Below are 24,939 nucleotides of genomic sequence, written 5' to 3' on the forward strand. Positions count from 1 at the left end.
CATAGGCATCAAGGAGAGACAATCATGCATGGAACAGGTTAAAAGGACAAAGATGACGAGGTATCGTTCAGGTTTGTTTACTTGGCATTGCAGAAATTGACATTTTTAAACGACTGGCTGGGATTTCAAGATTCTAATTTGGTTGGATGGGAATGTAAACAACGGTGTACAATGTAGTAGCAACACAAATGCAGGTGAATTAGAGAAACCTTCAATTAGGCTTTGGTTCCAAAACCTCTTTTTTTAGTTAAATAACATGCCTTCAAATAGACTTTATATTACAAAAATAAATATTATTTGTAGTGTTATTTTATTGATATTTCTAACATATATTGTCAGCATAATTTGTAGCATTATCTTTAATGAGCTTGGTTAAAATAATAAAAAATAGTAATTACATAAATTTTGTCGAGTCTATGAGATATCGTGTTTTTTTTTTGTGGTTGTGATTTTGATTAGTTAGAATGTTATAAATGTAACATTTCATATGAATATGAAAATAGATGATATGAATCTTCTGATGATTGATATGAAATCTTCTCAGCAATATCAAGGTTCGACAAATATAACTAGCATCAGAGCTACTCCAACCATCATGAATAATTCCAACAATCATAAATAATTCTCAGGAGTGGGGTGCATTCGATTGAGATTTTAATGAATTGTTTTTTAATTTATAAATCTATTATATATCTAATAGGGGAACTGTGATCAATTTTATTCAGTATAAAATTACATTATAACCCCTGCAAATTAAAGTTAATGACGCATTACTCCTATGCAATTAATTATCCCAATTACTCTGCAGTGCTCCCCACGCATTTGGACAAGTTCTTATCTTCCTCCTCGATCCTCCGCAGCTGTTCTCGTGCCATTCTTCCTGTCATTGTGCCTGTGCCCTTGTGATGGAAACCCACAAAGCTCACCACGAAATCTCGTCGGAGTAGGAGCAGTCTTGCGAAACTCAGGTCTCTCTCTCCCTCTAACTTTTAATTGTATCTTTTGACCGGTTTGAGCATCACAAAATTCGTACGCACACAACTTTAACCTAGAAGGAACTACTATTCTCCAGGCTAGCAACACAACATCACTCTCCTTCTCCAGTAGCTTTCGCTTCCCTTGCTTCATCCTTTTATTTTAAAGGTACAATCTTTATCAGCAAAATCCAATTTCTTTATTCAATTATTCGCTGCTTCATAGATTATTGCATTTCCGTCCCTTTCTTTTATTTCATTTCACTGCTTTTTTAAATGTGTTGCACCTCTTCTTGGTCTGTGATCAATGCTTTAATTAATATTCGTTCTTCTGTTTAAAGGGGGTTTTGTTCACCAAGATTTATGCTTTTAGATCCGGGGTTTTTTGGGAATTATCCTATTTTGATTTTGTTGATTAAAAATTGACTCTTTATTTGAGTTACTGAGGGTAATGCTTAGGGGTTTCACTTCCCTTATTTAAAATGTGTGTATGTGTACATATGGGTATATGTTATGCATCTCAGATATCATTTAAAGGTCAGAATATGTGGCTCAGAAAGTTGTTATAGCCTTGATTATGTTTCCGGTATTCAAGAAAATCGTCTCCGTATTCATGTGTTTCGGTTATGTTTCCGGTATTCAAGGAAATTGTCTCTGTATTCATGTGTTTCGGTGAATTCCGTAAATTTTAAGATCACAAAAATATAAACGACTCATGGCTCAGTGAATTGTTATGTACTTGCTTTTTTGTTAGATACTTGGGAAATTATATGTGTTTTAGAGATTGATAAATTGTTGATATTTTATGTATTTTGAAATTTTATGTATTACAAAATTTAATTTATAATTAATCGTTGTTTTAATTATATTCTAATGTTAATTAATCTATCTTTAATAACATTAACAAAATCATCAAATAATAAAAGTAATAATAATTTAATGTTAAAAGGATTTGGATCAGTGAATAGTAGTGATTCAAATCTATTATATATCTAATAGGGGAACTGTGATCAATTTTATTCAGTATAAAATTACATTATAACCCCTGCAAATTACAGTTAATGACGCATTACTCCTATGCAATTAATTATCCCAATTACTCTGCAGTGCTCCCCACGCATTTGGACAAGTTCTTATCTTCCTCCTCGATCCTCCGCAGCTGTTCTCGTGCCATTCTTCCTGTCATTGTGCCTGTGCCCTTGTGATGGAAACCCACAAAGCTCACCACGAAATCTCGTCGGAGTAGGAGCAGTCTTGCGAAACTCAGGTCTCTCTCTCCCTCTAACTTTTAATTGTATCTTTTGACCGGTTTGAGCATCACAAAATTCGTACGCACACAACTTTAACCTAGAAGGAACTACTATTCTCCAGGCTAGCAACACAACATCACTCTCCTTCTCCAGTAGCTTTCGCTTCCCTTGCTTCATCCTTTTATTTTAAAGGTACAATCTTTATCAGCAAAATCCAATTTCTTTATTCAATTATTCGCTGCTTCATAGATTATTGCATTTCCGTCCCTTTCTTTTATTTCATTTCACTGCTTTTTTAAATGTGTTGCACCTCTTCTTGGTCTGTGATCAATGCTTTAATTAATATTCGTTCTTCTGTTTAAAGGGGGTTTTGTTCACCAAGATTTATGCTTTTAGATCCGGGGTTTTTTGGGAATTATCCTATTTTGATTTTGTTGATTAAAAATTGACTCTTTATTTGAGTTACTGAGGGTAATGCTTAGGGGTTTCACTTCCCTTATTTAAAATGTGTGTATGTGTACATATGGGTATATGTTATGCATCTCAGATATCATTTAAAGGTCAGAATATGTGGCTCAGAAAGTTGTTATAGCCTTGATTATGTTTCCGGTATTCAAGAAAATCGTCTCCGTATTCATGTGTTTCGGTTATGTTTCCGGTATTCAAGGAAATCGTCTCTGTATTCATGTGTTTCGGTGAATTCCGTAAATTTTAAGATCACAAAAATATAAACGACTCATGGCTCAGTGAATTGTTATGTACTTGCTTTTTTGTTAGATACTTGGGAAATTATATGTGTTTTAGAGATTGATAAATTGTTGATATTTTATGTATTTTGAAATTTTATGTATTACAAAATTTAATTTATAATTAATCGTTGTTTTAATTATATTCTAATGTTAATTAATCTATCTTTAATAACATTAACAAAATCATCAAATAATAAAAGTAATAATAATTTAATGTTAAAAGGATTTGGATCAGTGAATAGTAGTGATTCAAATTTAGACCAGTACTAAACTCAAATCTATTGCAAGTAGCCAGCTGTTCATCTTTTCAGGCAGCTTATAATTTGGTATGCACTGTATCATTCAACTATTTCTGAGGTTGTTTTCTATTTTGTTTATCTATCTGTAATGAGCCCATTATGGTTAAGCTCTCGGAGTGGTATTAGTTCTGAGTGAGCGAGAATCGAATTCAGAATAAAAAATATTTAAAAAGTTTGAATTTATTTAAGAAAGACTTTGGATTTTAAGTTTGTGCTGTTCAGGGTCTGCAAGTAAAGTTCCTTTTTTCTACCTTTAGACCCACATTGTAGCTTGCTTTTAGCATTCTGAATCTACTCTGAAATTACCCTTTTTGAGCTTTTAATTTTAGAGGCCTTGTTTAGGTATTCTGTGTGTATATTACATACATTCCCTTAGAATTAGAAAAAGAAAGGGAAAAGGTTTGTTGTTCATCTTTAGAATTGTAAGTTTGTTATTTTTCCTGATTTGAAATTTTTGAATCAGTCATTGTTTTTATATGCATGATGTGGTGTGTTGTTTTAGTTTTTCTTAATGGACTGGCTTTTTTGTTTGGTATCATATTTTATAAGGCTTTAGAAGAAAGATTCAGAATCAAGAAAATCTTTGGCATTGTGAAATTATTGTTGCTTACTTGCTTGAGTTACTTGCAATAGGAAGGAGAAATTGAAGAGAGCTTTGTTCCGTTTCGCTGAAGCAAGAATGATGTTAAAGGAAGGTTGATGTGCTACAAACAAGATTGGACTAGTGGCTTCATGTCAGGTGTAAGGTATGTGTACAATAACCTTATCTTGAATCTCTTATAATTATGAGGAGATGGATATTCTCCAACCATCTGGATCTCTTATACCAATTTTTTTTTTTTTGATATTTAGGATTCTGGCCCCTACAACATATATATTTTTTGCTTCAGCAATTCCTGTGATTTTCTGTTTTTTGTCGATTACAATTTTTTCCGGTTCGGTTTTTGGGTTTTTCGGCTCGGTTTCGATTTTCGACCTTTTTTTTTTCTCACCCTGTAAAGCTGTGTGAGTGTATAAAGCTAGTGTTAAGAGGAGGAGAGGATAGCGAGGTGAAGCCATGGCTTTGTTTTACTTAAACTTCAGAAATGGCTACTTTTGTGCATGAACCTATTTGGCTTTTGAGCAAGTCCAATATGTATGCTAAATCAAGTTTTAAATCCAAAAATAGGGAATATGGAATGAATAATAATATCTGAAACATAAGTACACTTTAAGAAAGCTCACAATTATCGGTAATTATATTTGAAATTAGGATAAGGCTATAACAATGGGTCACGTTTTTGGTTTCGCGCAAAGTTCCCTTAAGGATATATTTTTGTAATAAGTACATATCTCTTAGGATTAGAAAGGCAGGAGAAACCATAGTTTGATTTTCATATCTCCAGTATGATTATAGGCATTTTTGCTTAATGAAGCAAGGTAATAAAGAGCCAGGGCACAATGTCCAACTAAGCAACAAGTATACAAGATCATGTTACAGCAAGTAACGATGGATAGTCAGGATGGTCGACGTAGATACTTAAACTATGTTTGATGCAAATAAGGATGTACATAAGCATATAGCATCAAGTATCACCAACCAACAATAAGTTGTGAAAATAACCGGCTCCATGCTCGCTGCCAAAATGGTGTACCAATGACAAAGCTGGATTGTCCATAAAAGGTACAATATAAGCAATGCCAATTTGTGTTAGGTGCTCCCTAATTTGTGGGTCGGGAGGACAATATGAATCATAATGCATATGTTTGAAGTCATTATACCACCCTTGATCAGTTTACAGAGTTACCTGTACAATAGCAAGAGTTCAAGTAGGCAGCTATATATATTTTAATAATAGAGGCTTTATACCTTCAATAGTTAAACACAATCAACTTAATTATTAATGGACCAACTTAATTTCTTAATTATTAGTAATAGAGACTGAATCAACCTGAAAGTGTATAGAATTAAGGTGTCTCCTCAATGGAAGCGAACACTAAAAGTGAAGGAAGTAAATAATATTATGGTGAAAGAAGCTAACCACTACTTACTATAAGTAATAATTTACTAAACTTTATCTTTCTATTCCATTTTAACATTAGAAGTAGATAAATTGGGGATGCAAACATGTCAACACAAACTCATAATTATACCTGAAAGCTCCACCTGATGCGGTTAATATTATGCGCCTAAAAGCACCTTCTGGTAATCCTTCAATACACTGAAGCAATGTTCAAAGGATGTTAAAGGAAATCCTTATAACCGGTAAATTTAACAATCATCCGCAACGTGGTGTTCTAAGCTATAACAATACACCGAGCATGGTAATGTCATTCACATTCATAAAGTGAGCAGCACAATTAGAATGAAACCGATTGAGCCAGCATACCTGGAAAATTGCAGAATGCTCTGAATCGGCAGGAAGAATCTTTACTTTATGCTTATGTGCAAGAGGAAGGACAAATGGGCCACCAGCAATTAGAGTCTCTTTATTAGACACGGCAATATCTTCTCCTGCTTCTGTAGCAGCTACTGTTTGATAACAAACAGAAACATTCTGATTAGCAATGGAAAACAGATGAAACCAACCATGGCTCAAATCTCAACAGCAACATCTTTTATTTCAATACATCTAGATATCGAGAACTGCATTTAGCATGAATCCCAATGGTGAAAACTATCCCAGAAATGTACTTAAAGAATTTTAGTAACCGTCACTCAATAAAACATAATGTATCTTCCCTTTATTAATTTCTTAGTACCAGATTTACTACCGTAATTCCAGTAGATAAACAGAAAAATATTTGCAGGTGTTCCCAAAAACCCTCCAAACTAATGATACAAATGCACAACACAATTTATGAAATTCCTTTCATTTATGCACAACATGAATCTTATAAAAATCTGATATATCATAATTGTATGCATGTGTAGATATACTTTCAATGCTTTACTGATCTAGGTTTGAGCTTATCCTCACTATACAATACTTACAGTTGGGGCATTTTTGTTAACTTACTAGGAGTCTGATATTTTGTTTAGCATGTAATTTTATTTGCAAGTGTTCAAATAAATTCTAATGCTTTTTCCCTTGTACAGGAAGTTGAGAACTGAGGTCCTCAAGCCGCGTTAGCTAGAAATACAAAGGCATCTGACATTAATATTGCAGTAAGTTTCATCAGGTGTTATACCCTAATTTTCTGCATTCCTCATGTCTGCTCCGATTTTAGATAACTAATAAATCATGTATCATTTAGTAGAGAAGTCTCTTGGTTTGGATAATATTTTTTGTGTTAATTGATTAAAATTTACATGAATTAATTGCTTGATTAATGACTTCTAATATTTTGTAGCCACAAATTTGTTAGTGATACTTTTATAAATGAAATTTTAATGTAAGATGATAGGCGTGATTAATGTCATTATTTTATGTGTAATTAGAGCAATCAATAACATTTAATAATTTTAATAAATTAAATGAATTTTTGGCTGGTATTTTTGTAATTATAAGATGAGTAAGGGTATATCAGACGTTTCACAGCTATTTCCTTGATACTTTTTGCCTTTAGTTGCCTTGTTATATATATAAGTAGATGTCTATTCATTAAATCGAATTAAATATTTTATAATTTCAAATTTAATCCATATATGCATATGATACTTGTAATTATGGTTTAATAAATAAATAAATATTCACTGTTGTAAAAAGGTTTGACCAAAAACCTAACTAAATTTCTTCCATGATGTTAATCAATGAACTCAATTTTGTGTCAGCAAGCCTTCCCAATTGTTCGCTCTGTATACTCAGCATTAAAAGAAATATAATATCGGCATAATTTTACTTATATAAAAATATGTTTATTCATATATTAAATCTATTTAAATTTACAATTTTTTACAAACTTACATTTATAAAACAAGCGATGACATACACGACAATATCTGGGGTAAATTTTTAGTTCCAATTAGTAATAAAAAGAATATGTGAATATTTTTAAATTAATAAAAGAATTTAGTATAATTATGTTGAAGAAAAGTGCAGAAGCCTAAAAGGATCTAAAGATGGTGCTTGAGCCAAACTTTTTATCTGTCGTTCGGTAGGGAGAGGATACCTTTTATTTCTGTGCTGTACCACATAATTGTGTTGTACTATATAATAATGTCTGAGTATTTTCCTTTTGAAGTTTCGAGTATTAGGATTGCTTGAGCACGGATAGAAGCTTTTTATTGTTACTTCTTTATTCGCAATCAAAGTGTTTTGATCCATTATATTTTGCTCCATCCTATAAGGGGGGTGTGCTGTTGCCGAAAAGAAGGCAGATAGCTTTAGAAAGGAGTCATCTATACATGGAAAAGACCACACGAAAGCGAGGGCGACCTAGAATTGAAGTCACACAGGATGTGTTGGAAGCACGTCGTTTAGCTAGACAACGCTACAATGCTCGTCATACAGAAGGTAAATCTAAAGCATGCCCTTGTCCCGACCTCTTCCATACTTGAAACACTTCCCTATAGAGGCATTTAAGGCCCCAATTGCATGATGCCTGGACATGAAACTACTGGTACGAACTAGCTAGATGGCTTTTACTATGTTATGGGCTCATTCAATGAACTTAGTCATAGTTTAAAGAGGTCTTGAAGTTTAAAAACATGTTACTTAATAATGATTAAAAGTGTGCTCTCATTGAATATTGTCATCGGGCAATATAATGATTACCCATTAAAAAACCCATTTGCTTTCTTTCTTTTAATATGAAACCCATGTCTAAGTGGTGAACTACCTTATCAGAAAATTTTGACTCTTACTCTTTTTCAGACAATAATTAAGCATGGTCGACATTTGAACATATAATTAAGATCTACCTTCTTCGTAATCGAATGTATAATACAGTTTTCTTCGTTACGGAAATTAAATCTTATGCCCTTGCCATTCGTTCAGTGGCCACCAATACAGCTGCTATTCTGCTGAAGCCCAGAAGTGCAGGTACAGTGTCATTTGAAAAGCATCCATTTCCGCATTTTTACATTAGACCTCCATCATTAATTGTCACAGAGGCCAGTCCCAATCCTTCGTACCCATCTAGGGGAAGTCATGTTTAACGCTCTTATGCATAACAGTTTCAGCATCCGAGTTCCCGCGAAGACGTACCAACATCAACAAGAAAAAGGCAGATTTTGGCAAGTGTTTGTATATGTGATAAAACCTAATTATGCCTTTATAAAGTGAATATCACAATAACGTTGACTTATGTTGGCCATGTCTAGCAACCAACAGCACAAAGTTGGACATTGGTGCCCAGGATCAGGTATGTGGATGTTGTGGCGCGCTTGTTTGGGCTGCAGAGTTTACGGGTAAACACGGCGGCGCTGGCCCTAAAGCATACTCGATATGTTGTGGTAAAGGAAAGGTTCAATTGCCGTTACTAGAGGAAACCCCCCAAGAGTTGGCAACACTACTTACTGGAACCGATCACAGGGCTCTCAAGTTCCAAAAGAATTGTCGTATGTATAACAATATTTTCGCCCTGTGCTCATTTGGTGGAAATGTAGATGAAAGTATAAATAATGGTTCTGGACCGTATGTATTCCGTGTGCATAACGATACGTACCATGGTATGGGTTCCCTGTTGCCACCAGATGGATGCACTCCGAAATTTGCTCAGTTCTATATGTATGATGGCCAAGAAGCAATAGATTGGCGATTAAGATTCCCTCGTAGCGGTGATGCGCTCGATCCTGATATAGTTGCTTCCCTGTTACATATGCTAACTCGAGACAATTTTCTGGTCGGCATCTTCAAGCAACTCCGTGAACGTTACCCTTTATCGCAACAAATACCTGTTCAACTAAGGCTGCTAGAACGTAGAACCACTGATGGGCGTTTTGTTAACCTTCCGAGTAGTAATGATTATGAATTTGCTGGCCTTGCAGTTGATGAAGATTTGAGCACAAAAAGAGATATTATTGTACACTACAGACAAAAGGGATTGGAGAGGATAACGGAGCTACACCCATGCTATATGTCGTTGCAGTACCCTCTCTTATTCCCTCGTGGAGAAGACGGATATCGACTAGGAATTAAATATAGTGGTGATGTAAACGAAGCTCGGGACAAAGATAATACAGTGAGCATGAGAGAATACCAAGCATTTAGACTACAATATCGGTCTTCTGAGGGACATACCTTACTTATGGGTGGTAGATTATTCCTCCAGTATGTAGTTGATGCATGGTGTTGCATTGAGCGGTGTCGGCTAAGGTGGGTGGAAACGCATCAATCAACAATTAGGTCTGAGCTATATAACAACCTTGTTGACAGCTATAGCCATGGAGATGTGTCTGCAGCTGAAGTTGGGAAGCGTATAGTCCTACCATCTAGCTTCACAGGTGGTTTTAGATATATGCAACAGAACTACCAAGATTCATTGGCCGTCTGTAAAGAATATGGTCATCCTGATTTATTTGTGACATTCACTTGTAACCCAAAATGGACGGAGATAGAACGCGCAGTAGCAGATGCAGGGTGCACTGATGCCTCTGTACGCCTTGATATTGTCGCCCGGGTTTTCAAGATAAAACTTGATGCAATGATGTCAGATTTAATGAAAAAGGATGTATTGGGGCGTGTCCTTGCAGGTGCCTTTTCGTAACATTGACCTCTCATGCTGACATGCCTTCTACTCGTATGTGAAAGTAGAGTTAGGTTTATATTAGCAATGGTCTATCATCATTGACATATCTTCCTCTGACAAACCACATAATGCATAATCATTTTTTGATAGTTGATTTAGGATTGGTTTAATGGATCTTGAGATATTGAATTAGTGTATTCACTCACTTTCGAAGTACACATATAGCTTGAGCATATAGACCAATGTATGCGTTGATATTGATATATTTATTTGTTAAGGCTTACTTGAACACAAATTAATCTCCACAGTTGAACACATATTAATCTACATCTACTGCACTAAATTCTTTACAATGCAGTTGTCTACACAATCGAATTTCAAAAACGTGGACTCCCACATGCTCATATTGTCCTCTGGCTTGCTGATGACGACAAATTATTGTCAACGGAAGAAATTGATTCCGTAATTAGCGCTGAGATCCCTGACAAAGACAACGACAAGGTAGCCTATGAGGCAGTTAGTCAACTGATGATGCATGGGCCATGTGGAGCAGCAAATCCTAAATGTCCATGTATGGCTGAAGGAAAGTGCACAAAATTTTATCCAAAATCTTACACAAGTAGTACTACAATAGATTCTGATGGATATGCCTCCTATCGCCGGAGGGATGATGGAAGAACGGTGGAATGTAACAATATCCTGCTAGATAACAGGTTACACAAAACTACATCCTTACATATGTCATGCCTTGCTAAATGAAAGCAATATTGTTCAACATACATATATTAATTTTGTTCCAATCAACATGCACTCGTTCCAAGATGACCTCAATTGCTTTTTCATAGGCACGTCGTCCCCTACAATCGCGGTTTGCTTGTGAAGTATCAAGCTCACATCAATGTTGAACGCTGCAATCGTGCGCAATCAATTAAATACTTATTCAAGTACATTGGTAAAGGCCCGGATAAAGTTACCGCGGTCCTGGAGCGAGTGAACAAAAACTTAGAGAACACTAAACCACCAACAGCCACACCCAGGAAGGTCGAATATGATGAGGTTAAAAATTACCTTTCATGTAGATATCTCTCGGCAGCTGAAGCTTCTTGGCGCATCTTTGGATTTCCTATACACCATAGAGAACCATATGTGCAGCGCCTATTCTTCCATTTAGAGGATGAACAGGAAGTAAGATTTCAAGATAATGAATCATTACCAGAAATCCTCGGAAGATTCCGACCAGATGCAAGCATGTTTGTCCAATGGTTATTGAACAATCGCAGAGATGAGGCAGGCCGTGATCTGACATATGTCAAATATCCAAAAAAGTATCGTTGGGATAATGCTGGAAAGTACTGGGCTCGTCGTAAGCAAAAAATAGATGTTGTTGGCCGTATGGTGTATGCACACCCTGCAAGTGGTGAAAGGTTCTACATGCGCTTGCTGCTGAACCATGTCATAGGCGCAACATCTTTCGAGGATATTCGAACAGTCGAGGGGTTTGTTTGCCCAACATACAAAGAGGCATGCTTTCGCAGAGGCCTCTTAGAGTCTGACAAAGAATGGCATATTGCTTTAGACGAAGCCTCGAGCTTCGCATCCGCACCACAACTAAGGGAGCTATTTGTGACTATGCTGTTATTTTGTGAAGTCAGCAATCCATTAGAGCTGTGGGAAAAACATTGGTCGGATCTAGCTGATGATGTTGAATACACGCAGAGAAAATTGTTAAATTGCCCAACGCTCGTAATTGCTGATTGTGATAAACAAGCGTTCGCTCTAGAGGCAATCAACAACCTGCTCAACCAGCATGGAAAATCATTGGCCAATTTCCCAGGCATGCCGGAGTTACCCAGGGATTCAACATCTAAATTCAGAAATCAACTACTCCTTGAGGAACTAATGTACAATCGACAGGAGCTCGAAGTCGAGGCAATTAAACTTGTTAATTGCCTTAACAACATGCAACGATTGATTTTTGACAAGGTGGTCCATTCTGTATCTCTGGGAGAAGGTGGTTTTTATTTTGTTTATGGCCATGGTGGGACGGGGAAAACATTCTTATGGTCGGCCATTATAAGCAAATTGAGGAGTGAAGGGCTTATCGTGTTGGCGGTTGCATCATCTGGTATTGCCTCCCTTCTAATAGAGGGTGGAAGAACGGCCCACTCCCGCTTCAGGATACCAATAGATATAAATGAAACGAGTACTTGTGAGATAAAGAAAAAAACTCATCTTGCAGAATTAATATGCAAAGCTAGCCTGGTCATTTGGGACGAGGCTCCCATGACCCATCGTTTTATTTTTGAAGCCGTCGACCGAAGTTTTCGTGATGTGCGACACACAATTAATCCGAATGCGGCCTCAATGCCATTTGGGGGTGTAACCATGTTGCTTGGTGGAGATTTCAGGCAGACTCTGCCTGTCGTTCCCAAGGAAGGAAGAGAAGGTATAGTCGGAGCCAGTATAAGTAAATCTTCTTTATGGAGAAATTGCAAGGTCTTCATTATGGAAGAGAATATGCGGTTGGAAAAAAATATTCCACCGGTTACAGTTGATGGAACATTTTTGAGTTTCAAAGATTGGATTCTAAGAATAGGAAATGGAGTGCAACAAACATATACACTTGGAGATGGAGATGACTCGACCTGGATCAACATCCCAAAGGAGGTATGCTTCCTGGTTTCAGTCAAGGATTATATGCCTCATACAGCATCGCTAGTGATGCAAGCTCCAGTTTCATCCACACTAAATTAACTCCATCTTAACTTTCTTGTTTTCCCGCATCTCATAACATTTATAACTTCTCTTGCATTAAAATGTTGTCTGCAATACATAATTGATTTCGACACATTGTCCTACCAATTATACTTAAGTTTCATACTTGAAACACCATTGAAAAAGTTATAATGGGCAAAGATATTTTGTCAGACATTGTTTACCATAATTATTATTAGTTATATATATAAAATATGCTGCAAGGTGCAGTCCAGAGGAGTGAAATTGTATAAGATCCTATGTGATAGAACCAATATAATTATAAGGGCTCATTAGTTAACAATTACTTGTTACTTAATATTTAACTGACATGCTTAACCTACCTTACATTATACTACTTCACATTGTGTGACTACTTTATGTGTTAGCTCTGCCAGCCGCCCTACAAGATAACTTATACCATAATCCCCTTCCAGGTGCAAGTGACTTACTCCGGTGACCCTGTAAAGGCTATTGTTGACCACATATACAAAGACCTTGATGAGGGACATGGTTCCCTCGAGTACCTTCGTGACAGAGCAATATTGACACCACTGAATGAGTATGTCGACAAGATTAATCGTGAGGTGTTGGAAAGGCTACCCAATAGTTCTAGAGTGTACAAAAGCTCAGACACTATCTGCAAAGGGTCATCGACTAATGAGGGTGATGAGATTCTATACCCTGCAGAATACCTCAATTCTCTTAAGTTCAGCGGAGTTCCAAACCACGAACTTGAGTTAAAAGTTGGAGTTCCCATAATGCTTCTACGGAACCTTAATCCGAAGAAAGGATTGTGTAATGGCACCCGACTTATTGTGACTCAGTGCTGCCCATTTGTCATAGAGGGGATGATCATAACTGGGAACAAAACTGGGGAGAAAACATATATACCGAGAATATGTATGTCACCTGCAGACAAAACAATGCCATTTGTCCTGAAGAGGAAGCAATTCCCAATTTCTGTGTGTTACGCAATGACTATCAACAAGAGTCAGGGCCAAACAGTAAAAAATGTGGGGCTATATTTGCCAAAGCCAGTGTTCTGCCACGGACAACTGTACGTCGCCGTGTCAAGAGTGACTTCGCCATCTGGTTTAAAAATAGTCAGCGTCAACGAAGAAGACATGTGTGATGGCTATACAAAGAATGTTGTGTACCAGGAAATCTTCAATAACATTGTCCCTACGGACTGACTCTGATTGGGGCACTTAAATTCAGCATCCTCCAACTTTCCAGAGTAACAAACTACAAATACAGAGTTTGTAAATAGCTGCTCCTTATGGTTCATCTAAGGCGGATCAACTACAAAAGCACCCAGCGGAAGAAATCAACTACTTAATAATCTAATCTTTAAATTCATTAGATTAGATTTGTTACAGTACATGGGTAGATGATACTATATACTATTGCTGCGTTCGTGCATAAGAATCATCTCTGTGATGTAGATTTCCTAATTCACTATATTAGATTCAATTTGAGCTGACATCCCACTTAATTATAGTACAGAACCTAACCTAAAATTTGTCGCTGATTGCCCTTGAATTCACACACACACACACACATAAACCTTGCCATAATGCCAAACGACAATTAAAGAGTGTCCCTCCGCATATCTGGATTGTACAAAAGCGCGGTATTACTTTACAGCACTTTGTCAAACTTATAGACTATGCAGAGTTAAATCCGCAACTCTCTCAAACGTGTTTACTGTAACTTCATGGTAATGAAGTTGGGTAGTCAAGCTTCATAACCGGGCCACTGCAAGAAGTTATGCCCAAATAAAAAACAGTTTGACAGAAGAATAGTTTAGACTTCTAGAGGAAGTAGGTGTTCACCCACCTCTAAAGGACATTGTTGTGGAGGACTCCAAGTAAGTTGAGCTACATACCCGCAGCATCGGGAGACATGCTGCTTATAAATAACAAGTTACTTGCATTAGCGAAAATTAACTTCCAATTTATTGGTTTTGCCAAATTTATCATTATTTACAACTTATTCAATATAAAACTTGTAATATAAAAATTACAAATTAACTTCTAAAATGATTACATATTTTTTAATAAAGTCAAATTTCAAAATTTAAAATAACTCAGAAACGAAGAGGGAATTTTCAATTTCTCATCATTTAACTTATAAGTAAGCAGTTACTTTTATTGCGAAGTTGCCATTCGTTATGAGAAGTTGTGATGCACTGAGTCATGAAACTCGCACATTCTTCTATACCAGATCTAAATCTTATTGCTGAGGCATACAACAAACTCCGGAAAAAGACAGGAAAATCGGAAAGCCCAATAACTGTTCAATAAAACTATGGCATATGATTATGGATATATTAGGGGTCTAGATTTCATTTTTTATTACTTTGTCCAACTCATCAAAATAGCCAGCATCTACGGGTTACCATGTCATCACCAACTCATAGACAGCCGAGATACCGATGGCAAAGGCTCTAGCGAACTACAGCTTTAAAGAATGAACAAGAAGAAACCAGTGACTAAATCGAAAATAAGCAATATGAACAGTGATATTTGTGTATTTTACATTTTACATTTTGAGCTAAAGTTCAATAACACCTTCAGTTACTTCTTACTATCTCTAATTACAAGAATTGAGCATACTTTTCTTTGTTCTCAATTTGCAGCTTTCGTGTTGTGTTAGCTATATCTTTGGCAGTGAATTTAGGCGACTGAAGCTCGCTTCATTTGTAAACTTAGGTATGAACATAATCTCTGTAGAGTTTTCATTGTGTGCATGGTTAGTTTACTGTTAATGCACAGCTTCTGCCACAGAAAAATTAATTGCATGTGGTACTGCCCACAGACCAAAAAAATTATGGAGTACGCATAGGTACAACCTAAATAACGTCTCGAGCTTATCTGGATGCCCAGTCAATTTCATTACCTTTTATAATACAATGTTTTTATGTCAAGCCTACCTTGTGCATATCTCATTGCTGCAGGGGAGGTAGATACTTCCATTTCAGGAGTTGTAAAATATGATCGAAGGGTACCTATGCTCATTAATAATGAGAGTGTAGTGCAGCTTAGGGATTCTTTCTCTAATCCTATTGTCTCGAACCAATCAAAGCTTACACTGCTCTTGCTAAGAATATTCTTCCATGCCTATTTGGGGTGAGAGTTTACAGTTGTAATCATAAAAATCACTGCAATATTGTTTTGTTACGATTTTGATCTCTTCATCTATGTTCTTGACATCTGAATATGATGTATGTCACTTTTGGATATTAGTATGTACCTACCTTTTCTAAAAAGTTGATATATCCGTGGATTTACTGCTTAACATAAACCATCTCAGCACTCACCCCCCTTCGAATTGGTACATAAAATTGAGTCCTGTATTATGCTTGTATATCCATATTTTTAGAATGATATTATTTGTTGGAGGTCACTATGCCACTGTATAAAGTACTTACTCCATAGTTTATTTTTTAAATTTTTGCACAGTCACATAAACTTGCAATAATATTATTTTAAGGTTGCAATGATTTTCACTTTTCTCCTTTCACAAGTTTGATATTATTTTAAACCTGTTCAGCTGACTACTTTCCTCTGGGAAGATGAATCAATTGCTTTTAGCACTCTCGAAAATGATAGTGTTGATGGTGATAATGCAAGTATAGTTTGATATACAAAGGTAATTTCCTGATTCTAGGGGTGCGAATATAGTCTGTTATTTTGTACCATCCAATCTGTTTCAACGGATCACTTTACTTCAACATCTCCTGCAAGGCACATTTACCTTATTAAATACTATTTCACTAAGTAATGTTATAGCTATTCATGACTTCTACATTCTTCGGAGAAAGTCGTAAACTTTTGCCCCAGAAGCTTGCTCTAGGTAACATATTTTTTTTGGCAGCCAAGTCATGGTTCAGATCTGCAATATGGACATCTATTCCCACACTCTTCATTTTGTGCAGCATATGTAATACCCGTTCCCTAATGCATGAAACTGCTCTTTTCCCAGGCTTTATGGCAGCTTTTGTGGTTTAATCCTGCCCTGCCTGCAAGCTCAGAACAGTCTACTACCAATACAAATTCATTAAGGAACACGCATCAACGAGCCGTAGTGTGGTGAGGAGCGGCTGAGCCATTAGTTTTGCCCTGACGTCACAAAGCTTCTGCTGGGTAAGGCTTGGTAATGTTCTTTCTCTTTATCCAGATTTTTGCAACAAATGCTCTCAGACAACAATATATCCATCAGACGACAACTTTTGCAAAAGCTCCTGATAAGCTTCTGCCAGTTGACATGTCTGCTGAATTTCCTGGTTATGCATTCTGACTTGGGAACTTATTGGAAGCAGCTGCTCTTGCTTCTGCTCCGCCCCACTGCTCTTTTGATTTGGTTAATAGAGTGGGTTCTGAGGTGAATAATCTTTCTTGCATACTATGTATTTGACTTTCACATATTTAGATTACATTAATGATACTTGATTTAACCTTCACCTATTCAAGAGGTCAGACTAATATCTTTTAACTGGATTTTTTTTTAACTGGTTCAAGCTCATGTCTAAACTCCCTCTATTTTACAAAGGCAAGTATATTTCATTAAAAATATTTAAAATAACTCTTGATTTTGATTTAGGGTTACATATATTCCTCAGCAGAAAAAATTAATTACAATAACACACTATTACCTAGGCTTAGTTCCCCTCTAAAAATTTAAAAAACTGAATATAATTTGGGCTCACTATACGGGGTTTTAACTAATTAAATACCATTACAATATTCTCAGAAGGCAATTGTATTTTTTGAGGTTTTCTGGAATATTACTTAGCTCAACTTTTTGGGATAAATCTTAGTTCTGATCTACTCTATAGTTAAAAGTAACGGTTGTAAGGCATTAACTACTATTAACTAATGTTTTAAATTCGGCATTAAACACCAATACATGTATTAAATGCAGCCTATACATATTATCATATCAAATGATTGGCACTTACAAGGCACATATCTTTCCAAACCGTTACAAATACAGCATCCCACAATCTAGCTAGCAGAAAGGATTATTATGGAAGAGGAAGGTCAGCTACACTATGGATTTCACGAGGAAAAATTGCAGGTGCGTATCACTCATATGTGGGACACATTTTCCTTCAACACATACTACGAAGCAATGACATGTTTGATAATGATAGATGTCAAGGTACGTCAAGTTGAGATTACGGAATTTGTAATCATGCTCTACTTGGTTTATTCATGTCATTAACAACAAATCACAATATGCAGAATGATCAGTACTGGGCAATCACTGAGATTACTCAACGACAAAAGTTACTGAAATTCATATGTCCAGGTTTGATGTACCACATCTCTAATTTTAGGGTAGTGGCCGCCCCAACTGCTTGGAAACCAATAGATACGGACAAGTTACTTATCTTTGGGAAGCAGGCTGAAATACATGATTGTTTGGATGACAACTCCATACCACGTTATAAGTTCACCCTATGCACGTGGTCCACAGTTATTTCCAGAGTCGGAAACAAAGATAACCTAACTGGTCTTGTCTATCTTTTTTTTACAAGTGTCAACTGCTGCATCAACTGCCCATCCCCAATGAACCATCACTAATTTGCGGATTTATTTATTTCACAGACATCGCTGGAGTCATAATGTTTGTGGGGGGCATGGAGACTGAGAGAAACATCAATAGAGTAAACATAACTCTGCTGGACGGCAGGTAAGCAGCACACCATGAAAATATGAATTTACATATCCATATGATGTTAGATGAAATTCAATCATTGTTATACTAATTAGAAAACGTCCAGGCTCGCAAAACTACGAGTAACCCTATGGGGAGTAAAGGCAACACAATTTGAGATGAACTTCAACCTTTACAGACGCAAGAATGTTGTTCTGATAATTACCGGTTTACTGGTCACAAAAACTCAAGGTACATTTCTCCGTTTTTCCAACCTTTTACAGGTGACTGGGGAAAGAGATAATTAAATATAAGACTGCCCTGTCCAACTACTGTCCAATATAGCAAGCAAAGTGTGAAGTTGTCGTCGCAGGTCATCTTGTAATTACTGCAAGATAATGACAAGCCAAAAATCTAAAAAAGGCTCCACCATCTTCAATTTAAATTATTCTTCATCTATTAGGTTGTAAGATAGCATTCTGTGAATTAAACCTTCAAAAATACATGACCATACAGTTTTTTGGATTATATATGATATTAATCCCCTACTACATATCAAAAATTGTGGCACCTGGAGTTTCTATAATCGACATGAACCTGTCAATAAGATCGGTCGTCCTATGCCCTATTTGGTGTATTATTATGATTTAATTAAATTATATATATATATATATATATATATATATTAGAATAATTTTAAATATAATATATATTACTATATGACAAAAACTCTGATTCGGCAAGAATCTCATTTCGTAAATCAAATTTTAAATAATTTTAGGTAAGTGGTAATTTAATTATATAAAAATTTTAAATAGTGTATATTTTTAATGTTTATATTTTAATAAATATCATAATAGTGAGAATATGCGTATCTATAAACACTAACATAATACGACTTTATATACAAATAGATATATATTTTAAATTACTTTTATAATACAAATTACCTACAATTTAAAAAAGATGACAAAAGAATATAAAATATATTGAAAAAATAATTTAAAGCGCGCTCTCTCTTTCCCGCCCCCACATATATCTATTAATTATGTATTTTAGTCCCATCGTCATCTATTTACTCTTATATTAGGATTTAGCTCTTCAATGTCCTGTTGGTTTGGGCCAAGGTCCGTCCACGGAGGGTAAGACAAGGGCTAAGATCAGGCCAAAAGGCGTCGTCGATTGACAGCACGTGAATATTCCTCTACTACCCATTGTTGGTCCCGAGGGGCGCTGATCCTGATGAGCTATGGAACAAATGCTTGCCGTCTGCTCGCCCGCACATCCTTAGCAGATCACTATCTTCTTTCACTCGAAACACTAAAAGACGGCTTCGCTTCCTTCTTTGTGACTCACCTGTTCTGCCAGAAGATGCCGATGTGGTAATTATTCTCTCTGCAATCTATCAAAATTTGTTGATTTAGTCGTGTGTAAATTTGGCTCCCCTTCCTTGTTGAAAATAATTAGGTCCTTCATATGAAATATTTAACACTTATTAAAAATGTAATATTAAAAAATATCATGTTAATATAACATTTTTTGGGGAATAATTCCATATTCTACAAAGACGGGAACATGCACCAATGAAAAGTTTTGTGTTTCACTGTTAAGTTTGGACAAAAAATAATTTGTTTCTTCCTGCTACGGACTTTAGCAACTGTTCTTCCTGTCTTCATTTGCTTTTATAGCTTGCCAGGAAAAGAAATTACCAAATGTACATCTTACTTTAGTTTGGTAGCCTCTGTGTAAAAACTATTATCTTCAAGGCGGCAATGTCGTTTGTTTCCCCAGTCCTGCAATAGCAAATAGAGCATAGTTTTTCTTATAAATGGAGTAGCTATATCCTGGTTGTTGTGATTTGGTATTGCTGCTGTAATGTGTTTCTCGATGCTGCAATCTTGTGATTTTAATTGCCAGTCCTGTTGGTATCTAAAACCCGCAATCCGGGATTTATTAACATGGTCCCGGGTCGATTACTGTTGGAGTCACTTGATGCAGCGAAAGAGTAATATTGTCACAAATGATACATGATCCAATTAAGATCTTTTCTTACCATGCTAACAAATTCACAATAACTAACTTGAATAATATGACAAGTATTTGTCCTGTAACTGCCACCTTTACCACAGCCAGTGAATTGACATTAACTCATTCGATCACACCGATATTGACAATCTGTATAAGACTCGAGTTTTTTGTCGACACAAATCCAAATGCTTCCACGGTACTCCGCACTGTTGTTTTGCAAGTAATGTTAAACAGATCCTTAATAAAGACAAGTTAATGTACTGTATTTTGGTTTAAGTATCAATGCAGGTACAGAGTCAAATGCGGTTCACTTGCTGGAACACATAAAATCTTCCAAAGACAGAGAGGTATGGCTTATTGTACTTGAATGCCATTAAACAAAAAAGATTTCAGCCATATAGAATTGTAACTGAAATCTGACTATTAAGATGGAAATCAAAGACGATATGCAATCCACCTTCATCACTCAGACATCTATTTAAGCTCTCATGCAAAAAGGATCAAATACATCATTCACAACAAATTCCATCGTCTACAACATATGTAAAATATATTATATAATAGTTGGGTTTTACGCAGTTGCAGGTATGACTACACCAACTCAAAGCGAGGGAGATCTGTATTCAACAGCGAACTCTTCGGAGAGTCTTGTAGACCCTATACACTACAGCTTATCACAAAGCTTGCCATTGGAAGAGAGATATAAGCTTGATCGGGACTGGAAACGTAATGAGGCGGAGCACTCTTATTCAGAGGCAAAAAAAAACTATGAGCTACACATGGGACTACAGGTACATAATAAGACAATCCGAAAACATGTTGCCGATTTAAAAGCAGGGAACACTTCTCTGAGCTCACAGGCTCAAGAAACCAAATCTTTGGTGGATAATCTCACCGCCTACAAGGGACATCTGGAGGAGGACAGACTCCGTGAATTGCTTATGCTCCAGTGGCGAGTAAATGGGAGTGCTGCAGAATTAGAAGAAGGTAAAAGCTTCCTAAATGATCTCATAGACACTGAGAATGGAGGCCGATCTTAATGACACCATTTGTGCCACTGCTCAACAATGCTGCTTTCATTTCTTCAAGGCGAGAATCCAGCCAAACCGGATGTTTTCTTTGTTTTTGTGTTTTTTTCATTGGCTGAATAACCGGATATATGGCAATATCAAATATGGTGTGTTTTTTTTCCTGAGCAAAAAAATGGTGTGTTTTAGTTGAATTTCCTTCACAATTTCGTCGCCGCTCTCGGCTTTGCACCTCAAATGTAATTCCATTTTCTTTAGTTGGTGAAATAAAGAAACGTTTGTATCTAATGGATGAGTGAAGAATTGGATTTGAACATAAATTGGTCTCCAGCTTTGGCATTCTAAACAGACATGTATATTCACGATAGCTGTATCGGGCAATCGAACCAAATATTCAAATTCATTAATACAAGTAATGTTTAGCACATTACAGTTGCAAACAATATACATTACATATATTTTTTTATTCCAGATTATTATATATGCAATGTTTGGAATTATAATCCATATGTAATTCTGAGATATTCGCTTATAAAAAAAAACCTTCATCTTATTATGTTAATTTCAATTTCATATTAAGCTCAAAATAAATTTGTTTAAAAAACATTATATTCATGTCATTTCTATATTATGATCAGAATATTACATTGTTTTATAAATAAATTATTAAAGATATATAGCTTGTGAAACTTATAAAGATGCACTCCCTAACGGGTCCTGCTAAAAAAATAGTCCTGCTCAGAATTTGATTGATCTGTGTTGTCCTTGGCCTGGGACATCGTAATGATATACAGACAAGAGAGAGTTCAGAATTTACGTAAATTAGAACTTTGACTTACAAATCTTGCGCCTACTCGTGATAGGCATGCTTTTCAAAAAATTGGTCGATATATTAATGACTATTTCAATGAAAGCTTAAAATGTTTACGCCGGAGGATTTTGTAACGTATGCAATTAAACCGGTCTTAAAACATATTAAAGCACAATCAACAGCATTAATCATTCTCCCTATCTTTGCTTGAAGACCACACAATTTTAAATCACCATTAAGACCATTAACCATTCGCTTGAAGGTCACACAAAAAACACCTATAAGTTGGATGAAATACATCGGACGCTACTCACCAACCTTTGGCTTGCTTGGCTCTGTATAAGCATATACACAATATGGCACCAGCATACACGATGATATCAGCTCTTAATCCACACTCTGCATGCGTAAGCATTCTGGTACGAGCGACTAGGATATGGGAGGCAACCAACAAAGAGAACGGATCACTGCTACACACTGATGTCGTCTTCATTGACGAGGAGGTAAAAATTTATTTAAGCAAATATCAATACTTTGTATTTCAGGTCCATCCTTTTTAAAGTTCAGTTAGATTTGGTTTTAAAGCTTAGTGCTGGTATATGTCTTTTGTGTGTGGAGCTGGCTACAACTGTTTATAGTTGCTTTTCCATATATTCAGAAACAAGCCAGAACATTTTGTCTGCACGGCTGTCTCGCAAGTCGCCACATATTATGAATTAAAAGCCAATACTATGTCGTATTTGCGTCCATGCCATGCTACCGAGGCCACTAAAGTATCAAACCAATTAAGGGCTAGACTTACTCAATAACAATGTGCTGAGATGTCACCCTCTGTAAACTCTCTAGGTATTTAACTACGTTTGTAGAATTTGATATTTTGCACTGTACATTAGGCCAGAGTACCTGTACAAACCTACAAACTCACCAGGATGCTTGTGCATACAAAATTTGTTTCAAACACCATAATTTATTCGGAGTTACATATGCTGAGATGATCTCCCCATATCTTGTAACAATTAAAAAGGTCGATGATCATTTGTCAAGTAGAAAAGAACCATACTACAGGGGTAATGCTGGGAAAGTAACTAATTAAAACATATCAATTTGGTCTTTCGTTATGCTTCTAGCTGTGAGATTATCGAACAACTCCCACGCATACACCGGATACATAGCGAAGGAAATAGTGTTGAGAGTTAGAGAAAGTCCAGTGCAATGCCAAACAGGATTGCATTGTTCTGGAACCAAATGCAATAGACCATATCTCCAAAGGAGTTGCATAACAGAATGAAATATTCATAAAGGCATAGTTGGTTCCATAAACCAAGGATGCATATATGCATCTGGCCACTTCATCGCTTAACCGTAAATGAAATGCAAGTCGATGCACTTAAATTAAAAAGTGGGAGGGTTGATCTGCAAGTCTATTCAGGCCTCATTTTGCCGTCATAAGTCCGACATGACTTGGGGTTCGTTTTTGGCATTGACAACTTATTCACTTGGAGCAAAACCTATGGAGGACTCTATTAACTTGTCGCTGTGCTATGAATAAGTATATGTCCTTGGCAGGTTCAGCTGCAATAAACACCTTTTTTTCCCATTCAAAATATCCGTTTTCATAACGTTGGGATGTGAGTTGATTCTCTGCCGTTAGCAGTTAGCCTGGGACTGGACAGAAAAGTAATATGGCAGCGTCTGAAACTAACTAATATAGGGTAGCAGAGCATGTCCTCATGTGTGAAGATCCTCTTCTGTGAGTGTTATTGAAATAGCCATACATCAAAAAAATAAAGAGTGCACTGATGAGAAGTCTTTTGCACTATGTTAGGATTGGTGCATAGGAGGAAATCAGAGATCTTTTTTCCCACTGCAAAAATGCAAGTACACTTGTTGAAATCAATGTACCCTGATGGTTATAGATGCTTTCCTGTACATTTAAAAAAGGCTTTTGTTTCAGTATAGGGGCATCTACTTTGCACAATATTTTTATGCAGAGCCGTCTGGGAGAATTTTAGGGCCCTGTGCTAAAATATGAATTAGACCCTAAATAATAAAATTTATATATACATATTATAAAAGTCAATAAATAATAAAAATATTATTTTTTTATAAAATTAAAAAAGATCACTTAAAATATGATAAATAATGTTATAAAATAATCAGTAATTCTAATATTTTTAAACAAAATTTATATATGAATTTATTTGAGATCTATCTATATTTCATCGAAAAGAATGAAATTTATAGTACATATGGAAAAATATAATATGTAAAAAACATTATAAAAACATTTAATAAAAGAGTAATTATTATAAATAAAAAAAGTAAAGATACAACACAAAAGAATTTAAAATGCAAATAGACATAATAAACTAATCTATTAGATTAGGTAATTATTTGTCTATAAATAAAAAGAATGAAAATAAATATAAAATTTTTAATTTTCAATTTCATTCTCTAAATTTTTTTTATTAAATAAAACATTGATTTCTAAATTTTGAGGCCCCTATAATTTTGGGGTCCTGTGCTGTCGCCCACCTTGCACGTCTCAAAAACCAGCACTGTTATGCCATCCTTGAAGCTTTCAGAAAGAAACGTACTTTCTGTACGATATTCTCTTATATGAACCTTGGATCAATTCCGTTTCTATGAATCTGATTCTGCTACAAGTGATTGGGAAATTTAACTGATTGATTTGATATTACGAGAAATGCTTTTGTATCTCCCTCTATACTGCCCATTTTGCTTATTTTAGAAACCAATTTTTTTG

General features: G+C 35.8%; 2 protein-coding genes across 4 annotated transcripts; both read left to right on the plus strand.

Annotated features, from left to right (window-relative positions):
- Positions 1–762: 762 nt before the first annotated feature.
- LOC108208855 (uncharacterized) lies at positions 763–14,124 on the plus strand. Of its 3 annotated transcripts, none has more exons than XM_064088060.1 (13): positions 763–968; positions 1,073–1,143; positions 2,082–2,241; positions 2,346–2,416; positions 3,906–4,018; positions 6,352–6,434; positions 7,543–7,708; positions 8,192–8,236; positions 8,371–8,430; positions 8,518–9,888; positions 10,243–10,597; positions 10,730–12,551; positions 13,076–14,124. In XM_064088060.1, the coding sequence occupies exons 7-13, from the start codon at positions 7,600–7,602 to the stop codon at positions 13,832–13,834; spliced, it is 4,521 nt and encodes a 1,506-aa protein (XP_063944130.1). In that variant the 5' UTR covers positions 763–968; positions 1,073–1,143; positions 2,082–2,241; positions 2,346–2,416; positions 3,906–4,018; positions 6,352–6,434; positions 7,543–7,599; the 3' UTR covers positions 13,835–14,124. The 3 variants fall into 3 exon arrangements, 2 of the variants coding, with proteins under 2 accessions (XP_063944130.1, XP_017234916.2); XM_017379427.2 differs by having other exon boundaries at positions 765–968; positions 6,352–6,420; XR_001804440.2 differs by lacking the exons at positions 7,543–7,708; positions 8,192–8,236; positions 8,371–8,430; ... (1 more) ...; positions 10,243–10,597; positions 10,730–12,551 and having other exon boundaries at positions 780–968; positions 6,352–6,420; positions 13,076–13,213.
- A 5,378-nt stretch (positions 14,125–19,502) lies between these two features.
- Positions 19,503–21,649, plus strand: LOC108209510 (uncharacterized). The gene is made up of 3 exons (XM_064088061.1): positions 19,503–19,687; positions 20,611–20,680; positions 20,913–21,649. The coding sequence occupies exon 3, from the start codon at positions 20,921–20,923 to the stop codon at positions 21,371–21,373; it is 453 nt and encodes a 150-aa protein (XP_063944131.1). The 5' UTR covers positions 19,503–19,687; positions 20,611–20,680; positions 20,913–20,920; the 3' UTR covers positions 21,374–21,649.
- The last annotated feature ends 3,290 nt before the right edge of the window (positions 21,650–24,939 follow it).

This window comes from Daucus carota, chromosome 2 (assembly GCF_001625215.2).
Source record: "Daucus carota subsp. sativus chromosome 2, DH1 v3.0, whole genome shotgun sequence".
NCBI classification, from domain to species: Eukaryota; Viridiplantae; Streptophyta; class Magnoliopsida; order Apiales; family Apiaceae; genus Daucus; species Daucus carota.